This window comes from Salmo salar, chromosome 03 (genome assembly GCF_965601325.2).
Source record: "Salmo salar chromosome 03, fSalSal1, whole genome shotgun sequence".
Taxonomy (NCBI): Eukaryota; Metazoa; Chordata; class Actinopteri; order Salmoniformes; family Salmonidae; genus Salmo; species Salmo salar.
In genome coordinates, this window is record NC_138293.1 from 17,787,296 (window position 1) to 17,811,652 (window position 24,357).

The 24,357-nt window shown below is 42.6% G+C and overlaps 1 protein-coding gene across 8 annotated transcripts in view; it reads left to right on the top strand.

Annotated features, from left to right (window-relative positions):
• Positions 1-24,357, top strand: part of LOC106599111 (cyclic AMP-dependent transcription factor ATF-6 alpha) — a 67,780-nt gene that overhangs the window by 27,939 nt on the left and 15,484 nt on the right. For 5 of the 8 annotated variants that reach the window (XM_045714576.2, XM_082973306.1, XM_045714572.2 and 2 more), the window contains 8 exons: positions 1,510-1,695; positions 2,257-2,348; positions 4,937-5,116; positions 8,426-8,491; positions 9,419-9,542; positions 14,789-14,872; positions 15,735-15,799; positions 16,429-16,540. In XM_045714576.2, the coding sequence (XP_045570532.1) occupies positions 1,510-1,695; positions 2,257-2,348; positions 4,937-5,116; positions 8,426-8,491; positions 9,419-9,542; positions 14,789-14,872; positions 15,735-15,799; positions 16,429-16,540 (909 nt within the window). The remainder of the gene's footprint in view (positions 1-1,509; positions 1,696-2,256; positions 2,349-4,936; positions 5,117-8,425; positions 8,492-9,418; positions 9,543-14,788; positions 14,873-15,734; positions 15,800-16,428; positions 16,541-24,357) is intronic. The other 3 variants (XM_082973305.1, XM_082973308.1, XM_082973309.1) reach the window with 3 other exon arrangements.

Here is a 24,357-nt window from a genome sequence, read left to right on the forward strand (position 1 = left end):
ATTCCAGCCTTGTGTAGGTCTACAATCTTGTCCCTGACATCCTTGGAGAGCTCTTTGGTCTTGGCCATGGTGGAGAGTTTGGAATCTGATTGATTGCTTCTGTGGACAGGTGTCTTTTTTACAGGTAACAAAGCTGCGGTTAGGAGCACTCCCTTTAAGAGTGTGCTCCTAATCTCAGCTCGTTACCTTTATAAAAGACACCTGGGAGCCAGAAATCTTTCTGATTGAGAGGGGGTCAAATACTTATTTCCCCTCATTAAAATGCAAATCAATTTATAACATTTTTGACATGCGTTTTTCTGGATATTTTTGTTGTTATTCTGTCTCTCACTGTTCAAATAAATCTACCATTAAAATTATAGACTGATCCTTTCTTTATCAGTGGGCAAACGTACAAAATCGGCAGGGGATCAAATACTTTTTCCCCCCACTGTATATCCCTATATATATATAATCAACATGTCATTGAATTTAGGTTAAAAGTTTGGTCAAAAAAAGACGAAATGCCCTTACGTTGATTCAACATCATCACATTCATTTTTTGGGTTGAACGGACGTGGACATAACATTGATTCAACCAGTTTTTGCCCAGTGGGTGGAGACTTAGTCTACATATAGAATAAATCTCTATATATGGGTCTGGATTGACATAATCAAATGCTGTCTGCTTTATACAAATGAGATGGAACTGATGCTGTTTTAAATGTGCATTGTTACTCATAAAGTTGTTTATTTTATCACCTAAAACATCGCAAGAACATTCTTCTTTTGGTAATTTAGTTCACTCTGAAAATGCCCTCCCTCCCTCCCTCCCTCCCTCCCTCCCTCCCTCCCTCCCTCCCTCCCTCCCTCCCTCCCTCCCTCCCTCCCTCCCTCCCTCCCTCTCTATATATTGCTGTCATTAAATGATCCCACCACTAATCCAGCTCTCAGTCCACTCAGAGATGGAAAAAGGCAGTGCGTGCGTGTGAAGTCTGTTCTGCAGAAACATGCTGGAGTCATTATCAGCTTGTAATTGATGATTCTGCGTCAGTTTTTCCATCTTTTGCAGCAGCTGTACCTATTGGGTGTGACTGAATATATGTGCTGTTAGACAAACAAGTAGCTTAGAGCTGCGTACTGCAGGTGCTCTGTCTGGGCGGACAAGATGGCGACCGAAAGGTGTTACTGCCAGGTATGGCTTATGTCTGGTGTAACTGGTGTCAACAGATTGGTTTTGTAAACCTACAGCCAACATCATCTGCATGCCCGAGCCAAGGCCAATGTACTCATATTATATAATCCTCAAACTCTCCTGTGTTGTGGACATCCATTTTGAATTGTTAATGTGTTCTGAGTAGGAGGAGTAAGCTGATGCATGGTATTTGCAACACCATGATTGTATGCGTTTGATTTTCTCATACATCCATGCTGAAATATGGATTTACTTTGAACTTTCCCATAAAAGCATCTCTGTATGACCATGTCAGTCACATTATTTTATCAATCCCTCCCTCTCCGCCTGGCCAGGTGTGTGTGGAGCGGCGGCAGCAAAGGATGGTGAAGAACCGTGAGTCGGCCACGCTGTCTAGGCTGAGGAGGAAGGAGGCCCTGCAGGCCCTGGAGGCCCGTCTCAGGGGGGCGCTGTGTGAGAACCAGAGGCTGCTCCAGGAGAACGGATCCCTCAGAACCCAGCTGGACGGACTGCTCACTGAGGTGAGACGGGATAGAAACACAGGGCCCCTGTGTGAATACTTTCCAAACGTATCCTTACTTCCTCGCTTCCTGAAGCAATCACTGATCTGACACAAATTGATATGTTTAAGTGAGGGTTCCATTCCACTGCTTTCACATATGCACTGACTTCAGACACCAGATCGCCCACTCATACAGATGTAGGATCTTAATTTGATCACCCTATTGCAGGAGAACTTTCCTGCAATGCAGGACGTTTTAAACTTGTAGTGTATTTGAGGTTTAAAAAGGCTTCTGAAGTGTGTAATTTCCACTTTCCCTTACAAAAAATGTATCAACCCCTACAAAAATGTCCATTAATCTTAATCAACATAATAATTCACATTTTCTGTTGCTGCAGCTTTATTTTCCTGCTGGAGCAAACTGGTTCAAATTAAGGTCCTACATCTGTAGAACTCATCCATTTCTATTTCTCGCGTCTTTGATGTGCAGTAATCACTGATCTGGGATGATTTGATACAGTTGCCAGTTCAGAGCTTGTACTGATCCAGTCAGGGAATTTTTCTGCACTTTTCTTCACAGAACACTATGCTAAAGGTGACAGCTCCAAAGAGACGGGCTGTGTGTCTCATGGTCGTCCTGGTGTTCTTCGTGCTCAACACTGGTCCCCTGAGGTCGGTCGGTCTGTCTGTCTGTCTGTCTGTCTGTCTGTCTGTCTGTCTGTCTGTCTGTCTGTCTGTCTGTCTGTCTGTCTGTCTGTCTGTCTGTCTGTCTGTCTGTCTGTCTGTCTGTCTGTCTGTCTGTCTGTCTGTCTGTCTGTCTGTCAATGGGGGGCTTTTATGTCAGCCAGCCAGTCAGTCATCTCTTTGCCGTGTCCAGAGCCCGATAATTCACAAACATGCTGTATAAATTACACGTTTTCTCCCAATGTCTCAGAAAAAGGGCCAAATCCAATCTTTTTTTTTCTCACGGAGGAAGGCTTCGGAAAGTTGGCTGAGAGTCGGGAGAGGAGAAGGGCTCTCTTGAGTTTTCCATACGCTCAGGCTTCCCAGAATCCCAGAACTAGGAACAGGGGAGCGTTGCTTCCCTTTCACGCCGGCCGGTTCAGAAATGAAACCTGGAGATCAGCTTATTTATAGACTCCAAATGTATTCTATCACTCCGTTCCGATTGGACATGTTCCTTTGAATCCTCTCAATAAACCCTGGCCAGGGACAGCGAACTTTCGCTAATGTTTCCAGTCATAGCTCAAGTCAATATCAAATGTTTTTTCAATTATTAAGGTCCTGCTGGGTTTATCTTTTGTCACTCACACGTTTTGGATTCATTTCCAGGCATTTAGAAAAAGGCATTGGTTAGGGGTGTGTTTTTTTATATGGGGTGTGTTTTCATTTGATACTATTGCACAAGATTTTGACCACTCTTTGGCATTATTGTGTTGAGTACCTCTGTCAAATCTTACTGGGTCTCGTATTGTTTTGGCTCGAGTAGGAGGCCACAAGTTTATTATCCTCTTCTCTGTGTGTGTGTGTGTGTGTGTGTGTGTGTGTGTGTGTGTGTGTGTGTGTGTGTGTGTGTGTGTGTGTGTGTGTGTGTGTGTGTGTGTGTGTGTGTAATGTGTGTGTGTGTGTGCGTGCGTGCGGGTGCAAGTGTGCCTACGTGTGTGTGTGTGTATATGGGTATGTATGCTTGTGTGTGTGTGTCTGTGTGTGTGTATACATAGGCTTACGGTGCGTGGCCTTCAGATTGCAGGTCTGTCTAAGACTAAGGCAAAGCAACTGGCAAGGTACTGCTCTGTTTCAGCAGTTATGGGCAGCCTAGCTGGGTGGAGAAGGTACTGCTCTGTTTCAGCACTTATGGGCAGCCTAGCTGGGTGGAGAAGGTTCTGCTCTGTTTCAGCAGTTATGGGCAGCCTAGCTGGGTGGAGAAGGTACTGCTCTGTTTCAGCAGTTATGGGCAGCCTAGCTGGGTGGAGAAGGTACTGCTCTGTTTCAGCAGTTATGGGCAGCCTAGCTGGGTGGAGAAGGTACTGCTCTGTTTCAGCAGTTATGGGCAGCCTAGCTGGGTGGAGAAGGTACTGCTCTGTTTCAGCAGTTATGGGCAGCCTAGCTGGGTGGAGAAGGTACTGCTCTGTTTCAGCACTTATGGGCAGCCTAGCTGGGTGGAGAAGGTACTGCTCTGTTTCAGCAGTTATGGGCAGCCTAGCTGGGTGGAGAAGGTACTGCTCTGTTTCAGCACTTATGGGCAGCCTAGCTGGGTGGAGAAGGTTCTGCTCTGTTTCAGCAGTTATGGGCAGCCTAGCTGGGTGGAGAAGGTACTGCTCTGTTTCAGCACTTATGGGCAGCCTAGCTGGGTGGAGAAGGTACTGCTCTGTTTCAGCAGTTATGGGCAGCCTAGCTGGGTGGAGAAGGTACTGCTCTGTTTCAGCAGTTATGGGCAGCCTAGCTGGGTGGAGAAGGTACTGCTCTGTTTCAGCATTTATGGGCAGCCTAGCTGGGTGGAGAAGGTACTGCTCTGTTTCAGCAGTTATGGGCAGCCTAGCTGGGTGGAGAAGGTACTGCTCTGTTTCAGCAGTTATGGGCAGCCTAGCTGGGTGGAGAAGGTACTTTTTCTATCCTAAAGTGCCCTTGTATCCAAGAACTTTGAAATGTTTGAATCATTCCTTGATGTAATGTGATTTGTGGATTCAGATAAAGTATTTAAAATTTAGCCTAGAGCGTAAATTAAAATCTTAGATTTTTTTTCACACACAATGATTTAAGTTACGCCTCTCCTAAGCCAGGTGAAGTCTCTGTGTGGTTTTAAGTCTGTAGTCTGACCACAATGACCAATCCTCTACTTCCTGACCTGTTGTTGTGATCACTATTCTTCTTGTCTTCATCACCCGTCTTGCTTGTTTCAAGCTTGTGTGCATTTTGACCTTTTTCATAAAACGTTTGAACTTTTTGAGAAAAATGTTTGAATAGCCTTTATGGATTTATAACAAATTAAACACTACCATGAAATTGTCAAATTGAAACTTTTTTTGATCTTTGTAATGGCTTTAGCCACCATTGTATGTGAATGCGTGTCTGTGTGTGTCTGTGTGTTTGTCTATGTTTGTGTGTGACTGATTCACTGCAGAATGATTCGGTCCTCTAAGGGAAATGCTTTAAGGTCTGTAATGCTCTAATGTTCTTGAACATGTGTGTGTTAGTCCATGTTGTTTTTGCCATGTTTGGCATGGCTTGTGTAACTGAAGACCCTGTCCCTCTGGTCTCAGTGTGTGGGAGTCAGAGCCCAGCAGCTCAAGTCTGTCCACGGGGATGCCACAAAGCAGCCGTCATCTGCTCAGCTTCTCCCCCGACCTACAACAGAGGAGAGGGGAGGAAACACCAGCCCCCCAGTCCCCATTGGAGCCGATGGACGCTCAGTACCCACAATCCCACCAATCCCAGGACAGGTAATTCCCACAACAAGAACATGAGGGGTCCTCGAGAGTTTCTGGCCCAATCTACATATAATGCTGTGTACTGTATGCACACACGGACAGACGGACGGACTGAGGGAGGGAGAGAGAGGGCGGGGGGCCTACTTGCTTTGGTGCAGCGCTATGTAACAAGGAGATCCAATGGTTTCTGCTAAGTCTTTCACTGACTTCTGATTAACAAGTCTATTTACACATCGAGTGCATTAGAAGAGTTAGGCACAGGCTTGGATTGATAGGCTTTAAAGTCACATCTTTGCTTTTGCAAAATGCTCACGACCCAGGAATAATATTTTGTTTTTTAAAAAGGACAAAAAAGCTGAATTAAAGAGAAGTGGGTACCCTCAAGTGTTGGCTTTTGGAGGAGAATCGGATCCATCCAAGAGAACTTCATACTGTCCAGGGTACCAGAACTGTAGAGGAATTGGCCGGTCGTTTCAGTTTGACTAAGCATCTATTTCCAGCCCTGTTTTCTTTGTTGGAATGGAAAGATTGCTCATTTTATCTTGGTGATAATATCCATGTATTTATTTATTTATGTATTTATTTATTTATAGGGGACAGTGCACATGAATCAACATCAATATTACAGTAATGCAACATCCATGTAAATGTGACGGGGTTAGCCAAAAGCTTATACAGGACTCATATATTTACCTTAATTAGACTCATCATTCTGTGGTGAAAAATCACTGTGTTGAATTGGAGTGTTGCAAGCAGAGCACAATATAATAGTATTACTCGTGGCGTCTCTTTTTAGTGGCCAGTTTAATTTGAACCAACTTGGCAAAATCAAACTGTAATGTTGTCTCGCAAGTTTCCTCTATAACATCAGTGTATAATTTCAGCACTAGTTATACTTGTGTTGTGTATACAGGTGTAGGATCTTAATTTGAGCCAGTTTGCTACAGCAGAAAAACAATCCTGCATCAACAGGAAATGTGAATTATTATGTGGATTATAATTTATGGACATTTTTGTAGGGGTTAATACATTTTTTGTTGGGGCAAATCAAGAAAAACATTTCTACGTGGAAATGAGAAATACACTACAAGTTTGCATTTAATTCTTATAAACAAAATAGTGATGAAATTAAGATCCTACATCTGTATCTCACTCAGTCAAAGATTTTGACCTTGCTGTGTACAAGTCATATAGTTGACTGAGTATTTATTTTGGCACGAGTGATACAAAGCACACAACAGAGGCCTTAAGAGATGACAGACATATTTGCAGACAGCATGCGCTGTGCCGTGGATAAGCCCTCCTGTATATCACTCCTGCAAACAATCTATTGATCTCCAGATTGACAGACTATTTATATACTCCTGGCTCACCACCGGTTGTCCCCATGTGTCCAGCTCCCTGCTACAAAGTACTACATAACTTCACTACAAATACCTTGTAGTAGTACAGCAGAAGGCTAACTGGAAGGCTTGGAGAAGGTTACACAGTTTCCCACTGAGAGAGACCACTTAAGGAGTGGAGCATTATGTAACCGATAGCTTGGTCATCTGGGCCCAGGCTATAGAACACAATACTGAATGTCATCAAAGTTTATGTGTGTGGACTCCTCCTTTTTGGCTTATGTGCCTGTTCTCCACCCTATTGTGCTGTTCTGATCTGAAGCCCAGGGCTCATCCGGACAAGTGGATGTTCCACACAGATTTCGGGAACAGACCATTTATCTAACTATTCCCAGGAGAAATCCAGTCCAACCTCTGTGCTCCTGCTGTGTGTGTCTGTGCCTACCTGCGTTTGTGTATGAAGAAGATCCCACTGGCTCTGCTGGTTATTGTTGCAGCTGACTGAGCAAAACTCCGTAAAACTTATCAACTCAACCCGTTATTTAGTTTATGACATCATTCATCAACTCAACCCGTTATTTAGTTTATGACATCATTCATCAACTCAACCCGTTATTTAGTTTGACATCATTCATCAACTCAACCCGTTATTTAGTTTATGACATCATTCATCAACTCAACCCGTTATTTAGTTTATGACATCATTCATCAACTCAACCCGTTATTTAGTTTGACATCATTCATCAACTCAACCCGTTATTTAGTTTATGACATCATTCATCAACTCAACCCGTTATTTAGTTTGACATCATTCATCAACTCAAGCCGTTATTTAGTTTATGACATCATTCATCAACTCAACCCGTTATTTAGTTTATGACATCATTCATCAACTCAACCCGTTATTTAGTTTATGACATCATTCATCAACTCAACCCGTTATTTAGTTTATGACATCATTCATCAACTCAACCCGTTATTTAGTTTATGACATCATTCATCAACTCAACCCGTTATTTAGTTTATGACATCATTCATCAACTCAACCCCTTCTTTAATGTATGTCATCAATAATCAACTCTACGCCATCTTTATTTATGACTTCGTTAATCAACTCAATTCCTTCTTTAATGTATGACTTCATTCATAAACTCAACACCTTTAATTTATGACATCTGTAAGAACCGACGCTGGAGATGAGCAGCAGGTACAGGGAGTACACATTTAATGAACGGACAAGTGACAGAACAGGAACAGCGTCAGAATGGGGAACAAATGACATGACAATATGCTGAAGTCAGAGAACAACCTCGGGAACAGACTGATATAGGGGAGGTAATGAAAGCAGGGGATTGAGTCCAGGTGAGTCCAATGAATTGCTGATGCGTGTGACGAGGGAAGCAGGTGTGCGTAATGATGGTGGCAGGAGTGTGTAATGCTGGGCAGCCAGGCGCCCTTGAGCGCCAGGGAGGCGTGACAACATCATTCATCAACTTAACCCGTTCTTTCATTTATGACTTCATTCATCAACTTGTTTTGTCTATTGAGTCATCTGCACAGTTTTTGCTTCAGATGCTCATTTAGAACTGATGAACACCTGGGACGTCCAGAGTAAGTGACTGGTATTCCGGTTAATGCATTAAGGTCCATAGACCACAAAGAAAACCCACAACGTACCGCAGCATGGTCCTGTAGCATATCAGCAGCTGAATCACAACGAGATCACAGAGGGGAGGGGAATGTGTTGTTGATGATTGTTTCCCTCGCTTCCCGGCTCTCTCTTAATCTACCCCTTTGTTTCTGTTATCTCTCTTTCTCTCCCACCTCTCCTCATCCCTCCCTCACTCCCTCGCTCCCTTTCCTCACCCCTCCCTCCCTCCCTACCTCTCCTCACCCCTCCCTCCCTCCCTCCCTACCTCTCCCCCTTCCTTACTTCCTTTCTTCCTTCCCCCCCTCCCTCCCCATCTCTGTGCTCTAGGTGGGAGGACTATGCTCCAGAGGACATGACTTCCCACTCTTCTGTCTCCAGGACCAAGTCCCTCCGGTCAGTACTAACAAAGTCAATCTGATCAGTAGCCTTTTACCAGCACATCATTCGGTTCTACAACTGTAGGATCTTAATTTGATCACTCTTTTTTTGCTGAGAACTTTCCTGTATCTTAGTGTGAGCTTCGCGATTGACATATATTCATGAAAACCCACACTAACACACGGTTATATTATCAGTATTGTACTTTTCATGTAGCCTACTTTTGGCCAGCTAATAGCCTCACCACCGTTCAAGCAACATTATGGACTAAACTTTCAAATCCAGTTGCTGCAGGAATATTTTGCTGTGACAATAATGGTCAATTTAAGATCTTACATCTGTACTTAGCCTCAATCTTCCAGCCTTCTTGTCTATATCGCCAGTATGAAAGCAAGATTAGAACATCCAGTTAGGTAAGACTTGGGTACATTGATTTCAGAATTTGAATTCCATATTGAAGTCACGGTGATAGCTACCTCAATTGAGTATCAATGAGTCCACTCAGTACTCTCTGAAGAGCTAGACTTTGTCCTCCTCATTGTTAAGTAGACTCTAATGTGATCCATGTGGACCACTCATCAAACCAAAGTGTTCACCAGTCGTTTTGACGCCGTCACATTGAAAAGATGTGACTGAAAAGATGGATGGTGCTCAGTATAAAAACTGATTGCCCACACTTTAGCTCCACACAATTTTCAAACCGTCACACCATTTGAGAGGGATGAGGTTCATACTGTATGAAAGCCAGCAGCAGCCTTCAACAGCCTTTAAATAAAAAAATCCCTGAAAATCAAACGTTTTATAATTCCGTCATCATAAAATACAATATGGCTACCAAGTTCACTCCCAACATGAATAGAAAGCAAATTTTCTTTCAGGCAATCAATATAATTAATAAAGTATGATTTCTAACTGAATATTGGTTCTTCCCCTCCACTCTAGTCTGGCTCAGAACCTGAGAGGCTGGGTTCATCGACACGAAGAGGAGAGGACCAAGTCCACGCATTCTACCACCGATCAATCCAGACATACAACAACTGATCAGCACACAACCAAAACTGTCCTGGTAGGTCAGACACTCTTCTTCCCAGGTCAGGCAGGTTACATGGCCCTAATAATGAAGACATTTTAAAGTCTGATCAAACGTCAGTAATGATCATTGCTGATTTTTGGACAGGTTAAGCAGTACCTCAGAGGCTATTTAAACTGTCAGTACGTAGGCCAATGTGTACTCCAGTAGAGGTTTCAGGCCCGTGTCAACACGTCTCTCCGTGATGGCCCATTAAGTAGAGCTGCCACAGCAACATAAACAGTTTAGTGAGAATATGTGTGTCTTTCTTGTCACGAGGTCACAGCTGCTGACATCTGACACCATTTGGCTAATATTGTAACGATGTACGCTGAAAGTCGGGAAGCAAGTTCAGGGAGTGAAAACATTTCAAAATAAAAGAACAAAACAAGAAACACGAACAGCGCACCGACATAGAACAGAAACAATGACGACTGGGGAAGAAACCAAAGGGAGTGACATATATAGGGCAGGTAATCAAGGAGGTGATGGAGTCCAGGTGAGTGTCATTCGCCTGTCACCTGCACCTAACGCTGGTGACAGGTGTGCGCCCTAATGAGCAGCCTGGTGACCTAGAGGCCGGAGAGGGAGCACACGTGACAAATAGCTAAATAGTTATGTTTTTGTTGTTAAAACTAACACTCAAATTTAACCTCCGGTTATAAATCCTTCCTTAGGTTAGATTCTGATATTAGTTGATGACATTTGATTTGTTTTTGATATAGCACTTTTTATTTTGTTTTTGACATCTGTTTTGTGTTGTCTTTGACAGCTTAAATAGAGAGGTAGAATACTGGGGGCTATAGGTGAAGTATTACAGTTTCAGACTGGCTTCCATTTGAACTCAGACCCAGTGAGTCAAGTCTGTAGTCTGCTGTGCTGCAGTCAGAATGTGAGGAGCCCAAATCATTAAATCAGTTTTACAGGCCTAAAATTTTGGCCTCACTTGGAGACAAAGTCCTTTGAATTTTTGTGTTTTGCTGTTTAACTTCGATTCAGAGAGTTAGTGAAAACACTAGTGAAAACACACAAAGAAATGGTGCCACTAACATTAGTTGACATGGGAAGCAAATGATAACCAATGGTGTTTCTTCTCTTTGGGAGGATTCCACGTGCATCTCTAGCTTCCTGTGTAAGACATTTTTAGGGGTTGCCTAATTGTAAGCGGGGGGTTTCCACTGTGTATGACACCCTCAGGGAGTTTCAGGAAGTTAGGGAATTATCTGTGATGATCGTGGTAAGTAAGAGGAGGAAGAGGATATAAATGAATGTTTAATAATGTTAGAGTTGTGCAGCGTTTCATGCTCAAGGCTCTCCTACACACGTAACCCTCAGGGCTAGATCTGGTCCTGGACTCAGCCTTTCTTTTCATTAACTCCATCTCAAATGATACCATATTGTCTGTGTAGTGCACTACTATGGATGATCAGGGGCCAGAACATAATTACAAATCATTTGTAGACTGCAAATTGACGTCAAGAAGCCCAAACAGATATAATATTTGTCTAAAGCAGAATCATTTCAAACCTTGCTGACATTTGTATATAATCACATACTGTATATCTCTCTATTATGCGTGGGAATACGTTGAAACAGATTCCAAAATTAAAATCACTTGAAGCTGATTTGCTGGTGTTTTTACAGTATTTTATGTCCAACAATAAAAATATACTGTATATATTTGTTTTGCTTCGAAAACGTGGGGGGCCAAATAAAATCACCTGTGGGCCAAATTTGGCCTGCGGGCTACCAGTTGGGGAATCCTGGCATATAATATTAGTGATAAACTCTTCTCAAGGGAGTACTTTTATAAGTGAGATTTACAGTTTGCATACTGTCCCTCTTTGGATGTGTTTAAACCTCTTCCAGACTTTGGGAAAACCCCTCTGCATTTGCTCTACCAACTGAAGAGGCACAATAGAGATTCATGATTTGTCAGACCAGGAGATGTTGTCTATGTAGCTTTGCACAATGTTTTCATATCCTCACACTTTGACATCATGCTCTGCTTTTTTCTGAGTTTCAACTTTGAAGTACACTTATCAATCAGTTTTGTTTGCCATCTGATGAAAAGCAGTGAGATAGATCTATTTTAGCCCTGTGTGATTCAACCCCAGACTTGGAGTTTACGGGGAAAACCCCCCACTGATCCCAATGAAATGCACGGTAAAGCACAGACTTGGAGAGCTCTCGTTGCATTGGATGAAACACGCTTGTCTGTAAATCTCTCTCTCCACCTCAATCGATCTCCATCCTCACCAACCTGTTGTGCAGAAAGAAAAGACGGGACAAAGAGGAGATAGGGTTTGTTTTTGTCATATTTCCTGTGATATACTTGAAATATTATACTGCCGTGTCCTACCAGGTCAGGCCAGATTCGTTGCAGAGCTCTTCTTGAAAATCGCTTCGCTCCACTCGTCTAGTCGCACAGGAATAAGGCTAGGACGCATAGTTTTAGGAGGATGGATATTTCAGGTGAAAAGGGAATGAAATTTACAGTACAGACTGTACCTCATACAGTCAGGCAAAAGTCCAAACTCAAGCTGAGTGGTGCCACTGTCTCAGATTCTGCAGTAGAAGCTGATTTCTTTTGTAACATTTTTGGTTTTCTCTGGTGTGCATGTCGATATATGTCTGCGTTTGGTTTATCTTGATTTCTTACCTCTCTGTGAAGAGGAGTGTGTCCTAAATTGAGAAACTTGGCACAGAAAAAGTTATCTGTTTTTATCGGTCTCTGTATAGCACATCTGTGTGTGAGACTGTTTTCAATAGCATCTAACTGGCTGAATTATGGAGAGTTGGACGAGCATCTTCTAGATTTGCAATCCCTTGCCTCTCTATCTCCTTTTGCTCAGAGCAGAGACCCCACTTCCTGGCTAGTCTCCCAGTCCCTGCTTCTGAAAAACATCCCCACAGCATGATGCTGCCACCACCGGGATGGTGCCAGGTTTCCTCCAGACGTGACGCTTCACATTCTAGCCAAAGAGTTCAATCTTGGTTTCATCAGACCAGAGAATCTTGTTTCTCATGGTCTGAGAGTCCTTTAGGTGTCTTTTGGCAAACTCCAAGCAGGCTGTCATTTGCCTTCTACTGAGGAGTGGCTTCTGTCTGGCCATTCTACCAAAAAGGCCTGATTGGTGGAGTGCTGCAGAGATGGTTGTCATTCTGGAAGGTTCTCCAATCTCCACAGAGGAACTCTGTAGCTCTGTCAGAGTGACCATCGGGTTCTCGGTCACCTCCATGACCAAGGCCCTTCTCCCCCGATCGCTCAGTTTAGCAGGGCAGCCAGCTCTAGAAAGAGTTGTGGTGGTTCCAAACGTCTTCCATTTAAGAATGATGGAGGCTGTGTTCTTGGGGACCTTCAATGTTGCATACATTTTTGGGTACCCTTCCCCAGATCTGTGCCTCGACACAATCCTGCCTCGGAGGTCTACGGACAATTCCTTCGACCTCATGGCTTGGTTTTTGCTCTGACATGCTCTGTCAACTGTGGAATCTTATATAGTCAGGTGTGTGCCTTACCAAATTATGTCCAATCTCAAGGATGATCAACTGAAACAGAATGCACCTGAGCTCAATTTTGAGTCTCATAGCAAAGGGTCTGAATACCTATGTAAATATGTTTCGTTTTTTAAACACATTTGTAAAAGTTTCTAAAAACCTGTTTTTGCTTTGTCATTATGGGGTATTGTGTGTAGACTGAGGAGATGCATTTAAAAAAAAAATACATTTTAGAAAAAGGCTATAACGTAACAAAATGTGGAAAGTGTCAAGGGGTCTGAATACTGTATATGGAGATTTAGTGCGGACTAGAATTTTACTGTCTCAATGGAATCCTTATACTGGGGTGTGGTGTACATTTTAGGACGCCCTCAGCCTCATGCCTCACCCCTCTTTAATTAAGTCAATAGTCAACTCTCCTTGAAGCGTGCAGCATGACGATTAACTCAAGGAGGGTTGTTGATTGACTCATTGAGGGGTGAGTTTTGAGGCTGATGGTATCCAAAAATGTACACACTGATCTTCATCCACAGTGAAACGTTTTCTCAGCCGTGGGCCACTCATGCAGTGACCCGTTGAACTGGCATGCCTGGATTCTGTCATTGCCTTTGATAGGCTTTAGTCAGTTGTTTTTAAAGTGTTACTTTCATCCAGGGGCGGAAATCCCGGGGGGGACACGACCCCCCCATCCTGGGAAAAATATGATTTGTCCCCCCCAATATATCACTCAAACATAACTATGTAATTGAAATAATATTAATAATATGTAATGAAAGCAATTGTGCTGATTATAGACACTTAATAGCGCGTTTTTAAGTTTCAAAAGATTGCGACCCCCCCACCCTTTGCCTCAAAATGGTTTGATCCACTGCCAGTTCCTTAGTTGGCAAGGTAACAGAGGGGTCGTGTCTACTGTCTGAAAGGCACTCAATGAACGTAACTGACGTAAGGTTAATCCAGTCAATCGCGCACACACACTAGCTGAATATGCAGAGCTAGCGCGCAAATATTAACTATTAAGCTAGCTAGTACCTATTCCATTTATGTGGCGTCGTCAAAGATGGAATCTTTGCTATCGTCAATTTATTCCAAGATCAGCATGCAGATGATGTAAATTAGTGCTTCAAAGTCCCTGTGATAAGGTTAGCGATAAACTGAAGTCCAAACTGAACAGAACTACACTCTCTTCTACCATTGTCTTAAATATATTTAATGGTCTCGTTGCAAAAGCTAAATTGTCGCAAGGGAACTTTTATTTATTTATTTATTTTATTTAACCCGGGTAGCAAAGATTATAGCAAACACCACTGAAACTGAATTGGTGCTCGCTAGCTTTGCAAATTCAGCTATTGTTGGAAGCCAGCCAATATGAAACAAACTATTAAAATTACAAAAGGTTGCAGCATATGTTGTGTAAATGGTGAACTCATACAGCTGTCAACTCTTGTCATTTTAATCCGTTTCACATTTGCTAGCTACCTTTTAGATCGAAGCCCAAATAGAATGATAGAAGATGATAGAAGCCCATCTCCTACTGTAAATAACCTACACACTGTGTGTGTGTGTAGCCAGCCAGGTAGAAAAATGGCAGAAAAATAAAAGATGGACATCAGAGTATTTTTCAATACACCAAAACACATAGTAAGAACCCTAGTAGCCTAATATCTCAAAGACTAGTTGATAAAATGTTCATAAGAAAGAAATGAAATTCTAATGGAAATGTTTCACAATGATGTCATAAGGCAGAGCAGGCAACGGATGGCACACAGACTGCAGAGTTGGGGACAGATATGCAGGGACAGACTGGCAGAGACAGGGAGTCTCAGGTAAGTTTGTTGAGTCTTTGTTTGGCAACATTATGAAAGGTTCTCAATTTTTTTGACTTATAAAATAGGAACATAATTGGAAAATGCCATGGATACCCCCACTCTCAACTTAAACTGGTGACTGAACTAAGATTTGTTAAAGGCAATGGTATTGCTGTTGTGACTAGTTGTGTAGTTTTGGGTACCGGTAGTTAGGAGTACGGCAAACACCTTATTTCTTTGGTTCCTCAATATACATTTACCATATTACAATGTAGGCTATGTGTTACAGCACTACTTTTGGTGTCCCCCTCAGGAATTGCTCTTGAGAAAATGTCATGTAATTGTCCCCTCCAAAGTTGATATCAGATTTTCGCCCTTGCTTTCATCCCATCCATGTTGGTTTTTACGGTAATATTGCATGTGTCATCCAACGATAACGGTTGTATACATTTTTTATCTTTATTTCTATTTTTCCTTCCAAATATTTTTAAGGAAAACATTTCAGCTTACATTTATTTTGAAGGTTATATACCTGCTTCTGTTTCACATGTATGTCACAGGATATGTGTAGAGCAGAGACAGGATGAGGATCAATGCTTTTTCAGGTCAAACACATAATACTGTGGGCAATGCTGTCAGAGAGCATGGGTAAAGCCATACTGGCATACTGGCTAAGGAAATGGTCAAATACAAGAAATAAATTGTCACATAAATAAACAAAATGTCTCTTTAAGTTCCACTTGATTTTTTGTCATCAATCAGCCAAGACAAAATACACAATTATATAGTGTTCTTCAATCAAGGATTCAAGTTTCAGAATGGAGCAGTCTGGTTTAATAGCAGTGACTCACTGACCACCATTCTATAACTTTTTTCACAGAAGTCACCTGAGAGGCCTCAGACGACCCAGTCCAGTAACTCGGTTGTAACAGTCAGCTACTCTGAGTAAGTATTCATCAAAAATGGCAGAAACAATGTGTTTTTGTGCAAATACATTTTAAATGGACCCTACAGTATTTTCAGTCTTACTTCTTCAAACTCTTCAAAATTATTTTATGGTCATGTTTTCCCTTTTGGCTCCACTACTGTGGAGAATGAGAGGCCAAAACAGTTGTGTTGCTATTTACCAGCCCAACTACAACAGTAGCCTTTGCTACCAAGTCAATGGTAGACCTATGATACATCGATGCCCCACACTCATACGTGTGTTACACTGTGAGCTAGAAGTGGGAAGATGTTCCTCTAGATTCAACAGGGGAACTTAGAGTACTATTACTAGATTACTTATTCCCTTAAACATAGTAATAGCATGGTAATAATGTTTCATGTGAAGGAGATGGGGATTTTAGATACAGTACATTTAGTTACAGTAAATGTAGTTACATTTAATCAAGATCTTCTAGGTCTCTTTCTTTTCAATTCACTGCTGACACAGCAGGCTGCAGTCATAAATATTGTGAAACTTTCTTTAAGATGTCAACTAACCTTAATTACATATCAGATTTATATTATGTTAGATTTAGTTTTGATATGTCATATAGTCTATTTCACTGCCACCTCTCTCTCTCTTTCAGCAGACCAGGAAGTGAGGTTCTGGTGTACTACTCACACCATCAAAGCTACAGCGACTTCTTCGATGAGTTAAATCGACGAGGCGACACTTTCTATATGGTGTCCTTTCGCAGGGTGAGTACCTCCGTGCATATTCCATAGCATATTCCGTAGAAGCAGGCAACCATATGACCTTCTGGTTGTGACAATGTGCTGATCTCAAGGCCAAATTAAAATCTGGTCTGTTTCATGACACAGTTTTGCCTTCAGCAAGTCTTCAGCGGATGAAACTGATAAGTAGGGAAGAAATTGAATCATGAAGTGGTTGTGAAACAATTTTGAAGAGCATACTGAGCACTAATCCAGGGCACCAATTTTGAGTCTTAATTGAAGACGGAAAGCCCCAAATTCAAGAGCAGATGGTCTTTTGAAGCTAAAGGAAATATTTGTATTTCTTTCCTTCCTCTTTTACCTCCCAAATGCATGAATGAATGAGGTTTGAAAAATGGCTGGTGGTGCTGATTAAATATGTACATTAGCGTTTCAATCATCACACATGAGCGTATGTAATGCATTTATATGTGATTTGTAACTTTATCGGTGTACAGTTAATGATTCACTAATTGACCTTGACACAAATTGAATTTGTGTGTTTGATGTAGGCCTTTTGGATTCTGAGCGAGCACATTCGGAAGGAAGGTTATGGCTTTCAGAGACCTAAGACCTTATGAAATCGGTGTCCAAATTCAATTATCTAGAACAATAAAGAAGATGATCCTTGATGCTGTTCTTATATTCCTTTCATTCTGTGTGGTGTTTTGGCAGAAATTACCATTTACGGTAACCAATGGTGTCCGTTTCTTGTTAAGCTACCAGATTGGAATTTCACTGCAATTTTGATTTGATGTAGCCTAACCACTGAGAATGTTTTGATGTATTGATTGAGCACATTTTCCTTCCGTCCCACACATCTTGAAATCTTTTCTCTGGTGAAGTGGAATGATGTAGTTAAACATCTCCAATACATTTACATTAAAGTGAAAATTAAAATAATATTCACAACTGTTTATCGGCAACCTCTGTCAGGAAAGTCTTTTCGATTATGAAAATGCATACCTCCATTTTCATAAAAGACCCACCAACTAAACTATGAGATCCTTATATCTGTTATTCCTTCTCTGATATGTCTCCAGACATTCCTTTATACATTTGATGGAGCGTTTTATACACTTCTGAGGCTTTGTGAAAGCATTCTCATGATGCTAATCAGCTGAATCCCTTCTTAGTTCTGAATCCCTTCTTAGTTTATTCTCATTCTCAACCAGCAAGAGAATGACTGACTGTCTTATTCCATTGCACCTCTAACACCCCTATTCATTTAGCCATCTATCACAGCCCCTCTGAAGTCTTCGGTCTGATTTTCAATGTTATTCTAACCTGATGACTGGTCAGGAAAGTCAGCAGGGACCATTCTCTCTGATGGCATGCCAACGTCTGTTTTGTGTGAACCTGAGAGAGAAAGAGAGAGAGAGAGAGACAGACGGAGAGAAGGAAAGTGAGCTCTGATTGCAATCTTTCAACTCAATTAATTCAGAGCATCAACTCCAAGGGGCCCCTCTTCAGCTCTTTTGTGTGCCCATCAGCTCTGCTCTCTGAGGACCCTTTATCCAGGATCAGATATCTGTTTCCTGAAGGCCCATTAACTGAGCCCCGATGGAGGCATCAACCCACCCACCACCTGCCTGCATCATTCAGTCCGGTTAAGAAGCTCTTGTACAATCGCCATTGTTTTGTATCATGACCTCAATAGAAACCCTTTGCTGGCAAACCAAGTATGCTTCTTTCCAGAAGGTACTGTACATAAGCCGTACATTGAGAGTTGTTGTCAATGTGTCAACCCCACACTCTGACGATCTTAAGCTGAGTGTCACACACGTACAGTAATTGCATGAATTGCACCTGGTTTAACTGCAAACAAGAGTTGTGATGACATTGGAAATGGCTGCCTGCTTCTGTACGGTCTGTACTTCTAGCCCTCAAATGGGTCATTCAGCCAGCCATTGGATTGGAGTCCCTGTACTAGTAGATCGATTTTTATTTCAACAGCTAGCTTCCGTCCTCCACTGAGTACATTGACTTCAATACAAAACCTAGGAGGTTCATGGTTCTCACACCCTTCCATGGACTTACACAGTAATTATGACAACTTCCGGAGGACGTCCTCCAACCTATCAGAGTTCTTGCAGCATGAACTGACATGGTTGTCCACCCAATCAAAGGATCAGAGAATTAATCTAGTACTGAAAGCATAAGTTACAGCTAGCTAGCACTGCTGTGCATAAAATGTGGTGAGTAGTTGATTCAAAGGGAGAGAAAACAATTTTGAAAAAATTCATTTAGCCTTTTTTTCACTTACAGTTTCACTTACTTAGCTAGCAAATGCAGCTAGCTAGTTTAGCCTCTTGAAACACCCTACTCAAACAGAGGGATGCTATGTTAGCTAGCTGGCTATGTCTATCCAGCACAACACAGGAATTCTTCCAAGTCAAGGTAAGCTTTTAGTTTTACAAATGTATTGCCACTGGGGCCCTCCAGTGTAACGTAGATGCGAGAAGGAATACAACGTGGTTGCTATGAAACTGTGAACTGTGTTTACGCGTGATCAGCGGTGTATTCACTCTGCAGAGTCTGTTGAAAAACGTTTCTTAAACAGAAGTAAACGGAACAAAACGGGGATAAACATACCTGAATTTGTCCCAATAGAAACTCTTGTTTGTAACTGTTGGACTAATTACACCCACTATCAGCTAGATGCAGGCAAGTCGGTATCGAATGTCACTGTCTGTCCAAGTGTCACTGTCGGTCACATTAATTTTGTCTCTCGACCTGTGTGCACCTACTGACCTGAGAGAGCCTTTTTTATGTTTCTATTTAGGTTTGGTCAGGGTGTGATTTGGGTGGGCATTCTATGTCCTTTTTCTATGCTTTGTATTTCTTTGTTTTGGCCTGGTATGGCTCTCAATCAGGGACAGCTGTACATCGTTGTCGCTGATTGGGAGTCATACTTAGGCAGCCTGTTTTCCTTTGGGGTTTGTGGGTAGTTATTTTCTGTTTTAGTCATTTGTTACCTGACAGAACTGTTTGGCTGTTGTCTTTTGTTTATTTTGTAAAGTGTTCTCTTTTCCCATTAAATTACAAAGATGAGCACTAACCACACTGCGCCTTGGTCTACTCCATTCAACAGCCGTTACACCTACGTTGTAAATTTTCATTCATAGGCTAGGTTGTAGCAACCTCATGATGGGTATAGGGAAAAATTGAGTATCATGTAGTAGCCTAAACCTATCAATGTCACAGCTGTGTGAATGGAATATGAATGACACTCATCCAATATGCTTTAATAGAAATAAGGCCATGCTCATTAAAAAAAATTGTCCTCCCTCATCTGAAATGGCACTGACCGACACTGACATAGACAGCTAGCATGGGCCATTTTGAAGACTGCTAGCACTATCCCTTGAAGTTTTTACTTCCTGCTTTGCTCCTATGGCTATACTCGCAATAGCCACCAGTCCACCCATTATGCCATCATTGATTTGAATGGGGACGCCCATTCTATTCAATCTATTTCTGTGTGTTTAACACTGTATCAAAGCTCCATAGTTTTGTCAGATGTTTAGAACTGGTGTTATTTGAAGGGCTGGATCAGAACCAGAGTCTCTCTGTCTATTTCAAGTGCAGTTGTCCCTGGCTTCCATGTCTTAAAGCAGTGTTTCCCAACTCCATTCCTTGAGTACCCCACAACATCACACATGTTTGTTGTAGCCCCAGACAAACGCACCTGATTCAACTCCTTGAGGGCTTGATGGTTAGTTGAATCAGGTGTGCTTGTCTGGTGCTACAACAAAATGTGTGTTGTTAGGGGTTATCAAGGACTGTCTTAAGCCAGAAGTCTCCTCAATGTTAATCTCCACCTATTTACACTGTTATTTACACACTGTATTGCGCTGATCCAAACCGTTCCGTACTGGCTCAGATATTTCAGTCAGATGCAGACTAATCATGTTGCTAGCTACCTTTAGCACATAATAATGTTTACCTTAGCCAGTTATGTCGATCTGAGGCACAGTCACATGTACTCCCAATAGTGGCAGCTGGCTTCAAAACAAAATATTTACATCTGTGCCGTCACTCTACACTGTAAACGTCTGACTTTTTGAGTCTTTTGGTATGAAAACTAGTCCTTGAGAGCCCTAAATTCAATGGTGCGTTTAGGAATCCTAAGGGACCTCATAGCCCTTCAAAGCCTACAGTATAGGCCTACTTTATAGTATATCTGTGCTACATCAGTGAGCTTCAGGATGAAGTTCCTAGTTTTTCCATGACTTCTTCTCTTTTCCCAGGGACAGCTCCGTTTTAACCAGACCTGGGTTCAAATACTCCTTGAAGTATTTTCAAATACTTTAGCTGGGCTTGATTGAGCTTGCCTGGCGCTTTGGAACCAATAGAATAGTCACAACTGAAAAACCCACCACCCAGGCAGGTGAAAACAAACATGGAAAGTATTTTTACTGCTGCTCTATTCCAACTGGGAGAGGAACCATCTGGTCTGGTCAAGCTGGTGACAGCGGTCTCGCAACCATGCATGGATCTCCTCTCCCAGACCACCAATATTTAGCAAGACTTTTAGTTACTGTGTTTATGCCTCTAATAAAGGCTAGGGCTCCTTGGAAGGGGCCTAGACGACTAGCTCAATCCACCGCATCCGCCTATGTCGCACTTCCACATCTGCGGTGAAATGTGACAGATCTAGAGCAGTGTTTCAGACTATGAGACATCCCGAAAATTGGTCTTCTCACAAAATCGTCTGTAGCATCAAAACTGTTTTCCCTGTTCATGAGAGACTCGCATGAACACGATGCTATTCTCCGGTCTTAGAACTCGTCTGAAGTTGGTACAGCCGAAGTGGTCCGATGACGCGTCTGCTACGCTACAAGACTAATTTGCTAGCGCAGACTGGAATATGTTTTCCGGTATTCATCCAATGGCATTGAGGAGTATACCACCTAAGTTACCGGCTTCATCAATAAGTGCATCGACAACGTCGTCCCCACTGTGACCATACTTACATATCCCAACCAGAAGTCATGGATTACAGGCAACATCCGCACCGAGCTAAAAGCTAGAGCTGCCGCTTTCAAGGAGCGGGACACTAAGCCGGATGCTTATAAGAAATCCCGCTATGCCCCCAGACTAACCAGTGACGGCAAAGTGCCAATACATGACTAAGATTAAATCCTACTACACCGGCTCTGACGCTCGTCGAATGTGGCAGGGCTTGCAAACTGTTAGACTACAAAGAGAAACCCAGCCACGAGCTGCCCAGTGACGCGAACCGACCAGACAGGCTAAATGTATTTTATGCTCGCTTCAAGGCAAGCAACACTGAAGCATGCATGAGAGCACCAGCTGTTCCGGCCGACTGAGTGATCACGCTCTCCGTAGCCGATGTGAGCAAGACCTTTAAACAGGTCAACATTCACAAGGCCTCTGGGCCAGCCAGATTACCAGGACGTGTACTCAGAGCATGTGCGGACCAACTGGCAAGTGTCTTCACGGACATTTTCAACCTCCCCCTGACCGAGTCTGTAATACCTACATGTTTCAAGCAGACCACCATTGTCCCTGTGCCCAAGAAAGCAAAGGTAACCTGCCTAAATCGCTACCGCCCAGTAGCACTCACGTCGGTAGCCATGTAGTGTTTTGAAAGGCTGGTCATGGCTCACATCAACACCATCATCCCGGAAACCCTAGACCCACTCCAATTCGCATAACGCCCCAACAGATCCACAGATGATGAATTCTCAATCACACTCCACACTGCCCTTTCCCACCTGGACAAAAGGAACACCTACACTACCGTTCAAAAATTTGGGGTCACTTAGAAATGTCCTTGTTTTTTAAAGAAAAGCTCATTTTTTTGTCCATTAAAATAACATCAAATTGATCATAAATACAGTGTAGACATTGTTAATGTTGTAAATTACTATTGTAACTGGAAACGGCAGATTCTTTATGGAATATCTATATAGGCGTACAGAGGCCCATTATCAGCAACCATCACTCCTGTGTTCCAATGGCACATTGTGCTAGCTAATCCAAGTTTATCATTTGAAAAGGCTAATTGATCATTAGAAAAGCCTTTTGCATTTATGTTAGCAGAGTTGAAAACTGTTGTCCTAATTAAAGAATCAATAAAACTGGCCTTCTTTAGACTAGTTGATTATCTGGAGCATCAGCATTTGTGGGTTCGATTACTGGCTTAAAATGGCCAGAAACAAATAGCTTTCTTCTGAAACTCATCAGTCTATTCTTGTTCTGAGAAATGAAGGCTATTCCATATGAGAAATTGCCAAGAAACTTAAGATCTCATACAACGCTGTGCACTACTCCCTTTACAGAACAGCGCAAACTGGCTCTACCAGAATAGAAAGAGGAGTGGGAGGCCCCGATGCACAACTGAGCCAGAGGACAAGTACATTAGTGTCTAGTTTGAGAAACAGACGTCTCATAAGTCCTCAACTGGCAGCTTCATTAAATAGTAACCGCAAAACACCAGTCTCAACGTCAACAGTGAAGAGGCGACTCCAGGATGCTGGCCGTCTAGGCAGAGTCGCAAAGAAAAAGCCATATCTCAGATTGGCCAATAAAAAGAAAAGACTGAGATGGGCAAAAGAACAGACACTGGACAGAGGAACTCTGCCTAGAAGACCAGCGTCCCAGAGTCGCCTCTTCACTGTTGACATTGAGACTGGTGTTTTGCGGGTACTATTTAATGTATTTACTCAATCTACACACAATACCCCATAAAGACAAAGTGAAAACAGGTTTTAGAATTGTTTTTAAATGTATTAAAAATAAAAAGACATACCTTATTTACATAAGTATTCAGAACTTTTGCTATGAGACTATTGAGCTCAGGTGCAACCTGTTTCCATTGATTATCCTTGAGATGTTTCTACAACTTCATTGAAGTCCATCTGTGGTAAATTCAATTGATTGGACATGATTTGGAAAGGCACACACCTGTCTATATAAGGTCCCACAGTTGACAGTGCATGTCAGAGCAAAAACCAAGCCATGAGGTCAAAGGAATTGTCCGTAGAGCTCCGAGACAGGATTGTGTCAAGGCACAGATCTGGGGAAGGGTACCAAAAAATGTATGCAACATCGAAGGTCTCCAAGAACACAGTGGCCTCCATCATTCTTAAATGGAGGATGTTTGGAACCACCAAGACTCTTCCTAGAGCTGGCCACCCAGCCAAACTGAGCAATTGGGGGAGAAGAGCCTTGATCAGGGAGGTGACCAAGAACTTGATGGCCAAGCTGACAGAGCTCCAGACTTCCTCTGTGGAGATGGGAGAACCATCTCTGCATCATTCCACCAATCAGGCCTTTATGGTAGGTTGGCCAGACGGAAGCCACTCCTCAGTAAAAGGCACATGATAGCCCTGCTTGGAGTTTGCCAAAAGGCACCTAAAAGACTCTCAGACCATGAGAAACAAGATTCTCTGGTCTGATGAAACTAAGATTGAACTCTTTGGCCTGGATGCCAAGCTTCACGTCTGGAGGAAACCTGGAACCATCCTGGGGGTGAAGCATGGTGGTGGCAGCATCATGCTGTGGGGATAGTTTTCAGCTGCAGGGACTGGGAAAATAGTTAGGGTCGAGGGAAAGATGAACATAGCAAAGTACAGAGAGATTCTTGATGAAAACCTGCTCCAGAGCTCTCAGGACCTCAGACTGGGGCGACGATTCACCTTCCAACAGGACAACGACCCTAAGCACACAGCCAAGACAAAGCAGGAGTGGCTTCGGGACAAGTCTCTGAATGTCTTTGAGTTGCCCAGCCAGAGCCCGGACTTGAACCAGATTTTGAACATCTCTGGAGA